Raw genomic sequence first — 10,702 nt, forward strand, 5'->3', positions numbered from 1 at the left:
TTTTATGTTTATGTTGTATATTTTGTAAAACCATGTACACTTTCAATTTATTTATTTATACAGATAATGTATTGCAAAATATGTAGTGTTAATACGCTGTAAATGAACTAATTCCCACTGAAATCATTGTTAGCACTTTAAAGAATATGCTACATGGGGTAGAATATGCTACTGATTCACAAGTAGTAATTATGATTGCACACATAATAAAATCTGCAAAACCACTTCAGATTCACAAGAGGGCATATTGCTAAGAGGTATCCAATCAATTCCTGTTAATCTTGTTTTACTCTATTTTTATTTCAGCTGTAATTTTGTTGGTTTTGTTTCCTTATGCTATGCTGGAAAAAGTGTCTCCATCTTCCTAAAATGGCCAAACATACTTTCCTTGGACTTGTCATTCAACTTAACCAGGTGAAACATAAATAAGTGCAAAATGTTGACTCCTTTGATAATGAAAGCATTGATAAATTATTGCCTTTCAGAAAAGGGATTTCAGTTCCTGTTATAGGCTTCAATTTGGGCAAAATGTTTTTCCTTTTTAATGGGATACCCGGTTGCTTTTTGAGAAGATAAAGCAATGTGTCTAACCTAGCAGCTAAGTATACATGAGTTTAATTGTAAGCCAAACTGTTAGTCTCTTGTCATGTAAAATGCTGGACAGATCTGCTGAGCCTTCATTTTCAACTTGTTAATTCCACCATGTGAATTTGGCCTAATTTAATTTCATATTTCTGCACTTAAATAATAGTACAGTATACATTGGGCTGAGTCCAGAAATGGATGGTGATTTTATATATGGGTTGTTTGTATTACTTTGTTTACTTCAAAGTAAGATAGGAAAGCCCTACTGCATTTGGAGGTCATTCTCTTGAGTGTGGTTGTGGATTTCTGTTCCAAGGTCCTGTTCTGATGACACCACTGATTTTTGCTTTATAAGTTTAATTCAAAACTTGTTCCCTCTTATTCTCCATAAGCCTTGATTAGATCTCGGAGATCTGTGTTCTCCTGCCCTCCTATATTTTGTAGCAGCAAGGTTGTGATTGTTATTTGTATACCAAGGATCCATTTGTGCACTCTCAGATATGACACATTTAAAGAGCTTTCACTGCTGGCTTTATGCTATACTTATTCCCTATCCAGTTGTGCCTTCCACTGATTAAAAAGCCCCCAATCATTTGATATGGTTCCAAAATATACTAGAAAACAAAAGTGCCTTATACTGTGCTTTCAGAAAAATCAAAACAAAACCTACAGGATGTAAAATGGCTGCATGGCACCATAGTGTCCATGTCATTGCATTTATATTCACACAAGCTAAAGATTAGAGTCATTCAGCTCCATTCAGAAATCTAGCATCCAGATAGTGTGGTGAAGGAGCTGAAGCAGAAAGAATTAGGACACTATCAGCTCAAGGCCAAACTAAGGCCATTTGTGTTACCACTTGTGAATGACACATGATCTAATCTATATCAAGACCCTGAGGTAGCTTGAACATTACTACCTCCTTCACCCCCTGCTGTTTGGGTGGAAAGAGGAAGAGGTTTTACTTCCAAAGTAAGTGAGAGGTGCAAGGAATACAGTCTGAACTGGGAGCGCACCATTGAGGAAAGGATGAAAGCCCCTATCCCCCATTCATATCACTTTCTGTGTCCATATTGGTGAGGGCGTACAGTATACACATTTTACTTTTTAAAAGCTATGGAGGTGAGTGCTATTTGTGTGAATACTATTGCTCATAATTTGGCTACATACACTTCAAAAGAGTAATCTGCAACAGTGCTGGGTAATTTTTTTTCTTGCTTTAATGTTGCAAGCCACCTTGGGTCCTCTTGAGGAGAAAGTATTTTAAATAAATAAATAACCATTGTAAATATATCTTAGTGTCAACACTTCCTGGCATTGCTATGGTAATTAATACCTGTAATGGGATAGGAAAACTATGTTTCAATTTCAGCCTAAACAGAGTGATTCAGGAAGAAGGAGTTAAAAAAAACCAGTGTAGCAATAGTAAAACAAAAATGAAGCCATGAGCAACAATGAAACAGTGCAAAGATATTAAAAAATTAGAACAGTCTTAAAGTGTATGAGCCTATTATTAGAAATAACTATATTTTGTTCTGTTCTTGTTTTCCCAGGATTATGTGCTGATTTCAATTGATGTAACCTAAGAAAACTGGTACTTCGAGTTGCAGTACCTGGAATTTGAAACTGAATCTTCTCTGGATGTGTTTAAACAAGTTTACGACTTGCAGTTTGGAGTGAGAAGTAGGGGGCCAGAATGTTTACAATGCATGATAATGGAAGAACAATGCAGTATCATGGAAGAACAATTTGGGAGCATGACTATTAGGCTAAATAGCCACACATCACATTTCAGGATCTCATAAGTCCTCTGAGTGAGCCATTCTGGTGTGGCAGACAGAGTGCTAGATTAGAATGCAGGAAGTCTGCATTCAGGTCACTGTATGAGGATTAACATGATTGAAACCACTATCTCTCATAGTAGGAAAACCCTCTTAGAGTCCATAAATTGAACGCAACTTGACAGCATGCATAAGCCAAAATCCTTTGATCAGCATGTTTATAGTCTGTGGAAATTGTACATTTTATCTCCCATTATTTGCGTAATTAATTTTTATTTGTTTAATTTTGAAGAATGCAAGCATGTATGTAATTACTTGGGCAAATCTAAATAATACAGAGCAACACAAAAGCAGCCAGCAAAAATAATGCTTATCTCTTGGTATGCCATGAGGTGGGCACACAACAATTGAAAGTGCTTTTACTGGTTCTGTTAAAGCTAATACCATGTAACATCTTTACCGAAGTTTATCAATCTGAATTCTGATGAGCATGCACATGTCTTTTAAAATAGCTCTGTATAAAAAGAAGCATGTCAAGTACTTGAAGAAAATGTTTGGTAAAAATACAATCAAGTTAAGATGGCCAATTCAAAATAAGAAGCAAACTTGTACATGTCACTGAATTAAATATTGAGGAATGGAGAAGTACTGGTATGTTAGGAAAAGTGATCTGAACTGCATTGTACCGCTGACAGTTTTTTACGGTGTGAAAACCACCAAGTATAATTGGGTAATAGGGTATGAATATGTATTTTTAAAATATATTATGTTGCAGCTGGCTCATCACTCTGAGGAAGAGTTTAGAGAAATAATTTATCTGGACTACATCTTCCAGAATTCCACAATCTGCACAGACAGTGGTAATGCTATCTGGGGAATTCTCGGAGTTGTAGTCTAAAACAGTAGGTCTTCCATGTTCTGACGTTGAATGGATAGCAACTACATAGAGTCATAGAGTTGGAAGAGACCACTGAGGCCATCCAGTCCAACCCCCCACCAAGCGGGAACATCCGTCAAAGTACTCCCAATGGATGGCCGTCCAGCCTCTGCTTAAAAGCCTCCAAAGAAGGAGACCCCACCACCTTTCGAGGCAGCCTATTCCACTGGCAGACAGCCCTGACCGTCAGGAAGTTCTTCCTGATGTTCAGATGGAATCTCTTTTCATGTAGTACTACAAGTAGCAACAGCTAATTTACCTCACTGTGTCATCTCTCACTGTCTTCTGTGGCATTTGAGTCTTGTCTCTTTAGAGTACACCTGGTCCAGAACCCCCTGGATCATGGTCTTTGTATCCTCACTTGTTTGCTCCAGCCTTAGCATTGCTTTTTTAACCTATATCATTTTCTTGGCACCCAACAACAAAGAGCAGGCCTCTGCCAGGGTTTGTCAGGGTCTGTTCATGTATTCCTGCTGTTCTGTCTCTAAAGATTAGCTAAAGGGTTTGGTTCTCATCCATGGCAGAAAGTTTCTATTTAGGATGTACACATTCAACCTGTATGGTTGTCTTATAATTTGTCACTGTGAACTCCTCTGCCCAAAGCAGGACCCCATTTGCACAAAGTGTTGAATGTTCTTTCACACAAAGGCTTTTGGCAATGCTAGATATGAGCAATTATCTTGCTTGACTCCTGCAATGCCCAGAAAGACTATGTATTGCCTTTTGTTATAGGCACTGTTATTCCAAAGAGACTGGGAGGTCCAGAGTATTAGAATAGTAACAGTAGGAGCAACTACCCTTTGCAATACTTGATACATATTTGGTGAGCTATATCTTCCATATCCAATATGATACCACAATTGATAATGGAAGAAGTTGCCTCAAAAGACCATAAAGGAAGTTAGGATTTAAATGTGAGATTAGATAATTAGTAATGAACAGACGTATCATGGATGGCTTATGCTGAGTTAAAGTAACAATGAAGTATCCTACTTGGAAGGCGCTATCTCTGTGTACAGAGCTTAGTGGTGTGTATAGTGATGCATATAGGCAGTTCCATTCAGCACAGTCATGAGGACCACTGATCAGTGATAAAGCACATGCTTTATGTTGTATTCATTTCCTCTAAATTTCTACAGGGAAACCAAAAAGGCCTAATAAGGACTGAATAAGGATTCCATACAGGGGGTATGGAATGCTGATTGACCTTAGGAGAGGGAATGGGATTGAAGGAAAATAGGGTTTCCTTTAATAACAAAGAGGGAGGAGAGGGAACTATGGCCATCAAAGTCTTACAAAAAGATCAGTGTTTCGTGCAAATCTGATTCATTGGTCTGTCCTCTGTTTATATAATCCATTGGTTTTGCACTGAGATCTCTGATCATTTGTACCATGGCTTCTTCCAACTAATTTTAAAAACTTTGGTTTTTTTTATTATATAAAGCACTCTCTCTTTCCCCCCTAGTTGGATGGCATTGAATTGAAAAGCCTAATGCCCTTTTTTCCATATTAACAGACTTCTGTTGTTATACAAAAGAAAACTGGAAAACTTGATGGAACTGGAGATCAGAATTTAGGATGACAAGAACTTTGGAAGGTGAAAAAAAATTGCAGGAAATGTTATCACTCTGGAGCCTTATTCGATTCTGGCCTACTCTGTGGCAGAAGAATATGGTATTTTCTTTAACAATAAAATCATCTCAGCTGTAACAGAAAAAGGCTTTGGTTGGCTTAGCTGTAACAAGTGTAGATCATGATGAATAAAAATATTTTACAGGCTTTGTTCCATAGCAGGAAGTAGCTGGGTGTAAAAGAAACCTACTGGAAGTTTTATCTCACCAGGTCCTTCAAGGGAGATACAGCACAAGATAGACAGAAAAAAATCTGGCTTAAGATACCCATTGCTGGCAATAGATTGCAAAGCACAGACATGTGTACAGATGAAAATGAACGAGTCACCTTTTATCCTTTTAAGGGATGAACATCATTTGACTATCAGTCAATTGTATGCATTGTAAGGCATAGTTAATGTTTAGCTTAAACATGGTATATAATCAGAACTTTCTTTTAGTTCCCAGGTTATGTTGAGCCCTCTACACTTCTAGCTTACCTCTAGCTTCCAACTGCTTACAAATAAAGTATTTGCAAAAGAGGTGGAACCCATCCATTGCTCACCAAGATTCATCCTGACAAACAGGTAAAAATTGCGACCCGGTTTCATTATAATATTCTGAAGTGTTTGATGATATTGATTGGTGAAAAGCAATTGAAACTGCGGGAGAGAGACTATCAGCCTATTAAGGTGTTTTGCCAAAAAGTATCTAGGGGCTCAAATGGGAATGGAGTAGATATGTGCATATAAACCCCTCCTTCCATGTCCCTACCCAACCCAGAAGTCTGCAGATGTTTTTATATGTTCAGTGTGAAGTTCTGCATAGGCATTGTGAGTTCAAGGAACATATTTAGTTTTGCCTGTTTGGGAAACACAAGAAACAAAGCCATGGCAGATGTGACATGTACAAGAAAACATCACAGCTCTCCAGTTCCTTACGGCAAAATAGGAGGCCATTAAGTAGCAAAATGTAACTCGTCTTTTTATTGCTGAATTACAGTTTACACTCATCTGTTTCAAATATAAGACTTGTTTACTATGAACTCCTGAACGTGGATATAGTATGACAAAATTTCTGATCTGGGATTGGAAAAAAGGTAGTTAACATTCATAAGGAAGTGATATGTACATGTGTATAATCTTACAGATATATTCCTCTAGATTTTTCAGCACATGCTCTGTGTATGTGTGAGATAGCACAGAGCACTGGTTCTTAACCTTGGGTTACTCAGGAGTTTTGGACTGCAACTCCCAGAAGCCTTCACCACCAGCTGTCCTGACTGGGGTTTCTGGGAGTTGCAGTTCAAAAGCATCCGAGTAACAAAGGTTAAGAACCACTTGCACAGAGCATATGAACCTACCTGGCAGTTAAGAGCCATCCCTCATGGAGGTAAGAGGGGTGGCTTGTAGACAAAGGGCCTTTTCGGCAGCTGCCCCCAGACTATGGATTGCCCTCCCGACTGAGATTCGTCTGGTGCCAACGCTGATGACATTTTGGTGCCAGGTCAAAACCTTTCTGTTCCAGAAGGCTTTTGACTGAAAAAATATTAGCTGAGGGTCTGATGGGAATTTTTATATATATTTTAATTGCATTTTAATTGTTCTGAATTTTTATTGTATTATAAATGTTGTAAGCCACCCAGAGACCTTTGGGTAGTGTGGGCGGCATATAAATAAAATAAAATAAATATAGCAAAAGAGAGAAACCGGGCTAAAAAGTAGAAGAGTAGTACCTTCAATCCTATGAGAAATTAATTATATACTTCACCTTAGAACTGCAGAGCTGTAAGGGGTCCTATATATCACTGAGCTCAGCCCCTGCCAAGGATGCAGTGGAGAATTAAATTCCCCAGATACCTATACCATTGAACTGTCTAACTGTTCATCATTTATTCTTGTATGCATAACATTTGGAATTAATGACTGAAATCCTGTTACTTAGAGTAGTAAATCACAATAGAGTAGGCCACTGAATCAATGGGGATTTCCTCTGTAAATTTCATTGATTCAAATGAGCCTATTCTAACTGTGACCTATGCTAAAGTAAGTTGCAGTTGAGAGTAAGTATTTAAATCAATGGAATATACAAAGGAATTGACTCAACAAATCCCTGTTGATTCAATGGGCTGACTCCAGTGTGTCTTACCATGCTAAGTAACAGGATTCAGAAACATGAGACAAAACATTTGGCTTATTATTATTATTATTTCATATTAGTCTTAATTACTAGAAATACCATGTAGTCCTAGGAATGTTTATTTATAATTAAATTCTGTTGACTTCAATTACAAATATATGAATGTTTATTCATAAGCAAATTCCCCTGTGTTCATTGGGTTTCTTCCCAGAAAATATGCACAGGATTGCCATGTTGATTTGAGAGTGTTATTAGGATCATATATGAACTGTCTGACTTGGTTTAAGTCTTCTTTCAACAAACATTCAGAATTTTGTGATTAGAATATTTGTGATCACTGTTTCTTCTTCTTCTTATAAATACCACTGCAAGCCACTATTTGAATTGAGACTATGCCACATGAACAAACAATTTGGACTCCCACAATGCCACATTGTGGCAGTAATCCTATTCAGAGGCCCTTGCAGATGCTTTTGCAAGAGGAAAGTGACATCAGCGAGTTTCAATCATAAAAATCCAGCATAACATATTGTTGGTGCATTCTAAGGTTCCGATGTAAACTGCTGGTTACGTAGCTCAGTGGTTTAGGTAGCCAGATGATGAGAGTTTGATTCTCAACTGTGCTTCCTTGACAGGGGCTGGACTCAAAGATCTGCAGGGTCCCTTCCAGCTCTACAGTTCTAAGGTGGTGGTGGTGAATCTTCTGTATGCTTTCCTGAGACTGAGTTATGTTCCATTGTGCACAGTGGGACTTACTTTTGGATAAACACCTATCCATTTGAGTAAAGCATCTGGTTTTTGGAAATTGTTTTAATGAGATTTCAATAAAGCGAAGTAGGTGCCTGATTGTCTATGTGCTGTTGTGCATAACTGTCTTACTCACATTTTTGTGACATTTCTTCACCCTAGCCTCACCCTTCTATCCCATTCTCTAATGCCATGTTTCAAGTCTAGGGTGTCAGATTCCCTCCTGATGCTTGGCATGCACAGTCTCATTAAAAAAAAATGATAACTAGCACAGATTCAATGATGGGTAAAAGAATATCAGGTAAAATGAATGAGAACGGAAAAAGGAAGCTGGAGCTTACTGATAATTAGGCCTGAAGCTCTTTTTTAATGTCAAGGTGCAGACTTCCAATGTTAATATCAGAGAGGGGATTCTGGCAGATCTGACATTAGGATACAAATCTTTAAGGTACAAACTTGTATAAATGAGCTTAGGTTCCATCATAAGTAATTGTGGGAAGGATGTTGTTCTTATTGAGGCATTATTAAGTGATGGCATTAATACTGAATTAGTATATGTGTATTTTAACAGGAAATAGTGAAAAGAGGAGAAAAAAAGAGACAGATAATGAAAGTTTGGGGCTCTTTGGTCCTTTTTAGCCTATTCATCTTGTGCCTTGATGCTAAACCTGGCATCAAAGTGAAGATTACACAAAGAGGTTTGAACTTCGGTGAGTTGGAAATACAAATGTTCAGAATGATGACAGTATTGGGCTGTCTGCTTGTTGTTAAAGTTAAAATTCAAAGGAAACCAATGATAAAAGGTTTTGATTTATCTTTTGTGGGACAATAGTCTTCTTTATCTCATTCTGAAAAGGAAAAAAAGTTCCTTTGTTTGCTTGCTTGTTTAAAATTGCTTTTATACAAATTATTAAAATGTTTCTAAATAGTTCAGACATGAAAAACTATATTCAGATATATTTTGATTTTCCACAATGCCCCCAGTCTATTGTCATTGTGAGAAAGGTAAAGGGCATCACTGTCACCACAGGCATATAATCTCACCATGGCTCACTGACAGAGAAAGGGCTGGCATTGTTAGGTCAGTAGCATCTTATTCCTTGAGATTTCAAGGCCAAAGCTTAAGGCAAGGTGAAGCACCTTGTCATCACAGGGATGTGGATAAGAAAAACAGAACCCTTTAACTCTTGAGAGAATTCTGCTTCTCTATGTGAATCTGGTGTCTTGTCCATTTCTGTCTTAGATCTCAGCTGGTAATCAAGCAAATGTGGTAACCTGTGATCTTTGAGAATCCACTTTTCCATGAAACAATAGCGCTCACAAACTTCATAAAATAATAAAAACAGTTAAAACAGATTTAACTAAAAAACCATAAAATAATGTTAACTAACCCATTAGAAAAACATTAAAATCAAGTAAATACGGTAAAACCATTACAAATCAAGCAAGGATAACAGTTAAAAACAAACCTGCAGGACAGGTTAGATATCATATGCCAGTCTAAATATATTTTTTATTCTGTTTTTAAAACCAGTCAGATCAGAAATAAATCACAATTTGGAAGTGGATTCAGTAATGTAAGAGCTACACAGGAGAAAGGCCCCCTACCACATACTTGTTTAGTGGCCCTCTGAACTTGTTGGAATTTTAAAGAGGACTTCACCTGAAGATCTTAATGTCCAGAAAGCCTCATAATGAAATAGGTAGTTCCTTAGATAGCAAGGCTCCAAGCCGTTTAGGACTTTAAAGGTTAAAACCCACACCTTAAATGGGGCTTGGTAAGCATTTGGCAATGGTCTTTCAGTATCCGGATCACATGATTGTGATACCATTCACCAGCCTCATTACTATATGTTGTACCAGTTGAAGATCCTGGTTCTTTCTCAAGGGGGGCCTCATTAAGACCTCAATCCAAAACCCTGAATGGTCTCTCCCAATGCTTCCTATCAGAGCTGCATAATATAGGGAATGATGGATAAATTGATAACCAGTGTAACTGGCAGAGAAAAATGAATACTCAGAGTTTTCTGTTAGGAGATGTTCAACAGCATTCTGCACTAGCAGAAGCATTCAAGTATTTTTGAAGGGCAACTTCATGGATTATGTTGCAGTAATCCGGCCTGGAAGTTATAGGTCAGCATATGAAGAGTACATCTTGCCCAGGAGAAAGAAAATCTCTGTATTAGGTATAAATGGAAGATGTTGGTTCTAGTCAATACTCCAACCTGATCTATAGAATGCAAATGGAAAATGGGGTAATTTTTCTATATTCTACATGTCTTTCTAGCAAAATAGAAAGTTAAATGAGTCATGTGTTCTTACAGGGACACAATTTGGACTAGAATTCCTGAAACAAAGGTTAAAAGAAGAAATTTTTGAGGATTTTCATGGGCAAGATACATCTGGACTTACGGGACTCAATTACACAATTTTTAAGTAAGTAAGACTGTTTCCACCCTAGGAACCTTTAGCATGGATAATAAGTGTTTTTCAACAATCAGGTGGAGGCAGAATGAAAACAATGGTTCTATGGACCACATGCAGGTCTAATATTATCCAGTTATGTCCTTTCCTATGGCCAATGTTTTCCAGTAATATTTATTCATAGCTAAGTACAGCTTGCAGAAGTCCCCCACCATGCTAATTAATAGCTTGTCCTTTACAAATGTTGCCTTTGATTTCTTTCTGTTCAATGTGGGTGAGGAATGTGGGTGAGTGATGAATGGCCCCTTAATTAACCTCTTTTTGCATGATCAACTCACATTCAGAGGAAAAGTATAAGAGGTCTGGAAGGATTTTGCCTACTATGTGTATACCCTCCATGTCTTTTTGCTATGAAAGAAAAAGAAATGAAGGGACTCAAATAATTAAAATTTGAGTTCCACCTTTGCTTCCTCAACATT

General features: G+C 37.6%; 1 protein-coding gene across 1 annotated transcript in view; it reads left to right on the forward strand.

The window, feature by feature from the left end:
* The window catches only part of BPIFC (BPI fold containing family C), a 32,814-nt gene that overhangs the window by 5,582 nt on the left and 16,530 nt on the right, over positions 1–10,702 (forward strand). The window contains exons 3-6 of the mRNA XM_078376202.1: positions 307–4,900; positions 5,375–5,500; positions 8,371–8,509; positions 10,124–10,235. Of these exons, the coding sequence (XP_078232328.1) occupies positions 8,407–8,509; positions 10,124–10,235 (215 nt within the window). The 5' untranslated portion in view covers positions 307–4,900; positions 5,375–5,500; positions 8,371–8,406. The remainder of the gene's footprint in view (positions 1–306; positions 4,901–5,374; positions 5,501–8,370; positions 8,510–10,123; positions 10,236–10,702) is intronic.

This window comes from Pogona vitticeps, chromosome 5 (genome assembly GCF_051106095.1).
Source record: "Pogona vitticeps strain Pit_001003342236 chromosome 5, PviZW2.1, whole genome shotgun sequence".
Lineage (NCBI taxonomy): Eukaryota > Metazoa > Chordata > Lepidosauria > Squamata > Agamidae > Pogona > Pogona vitticeps.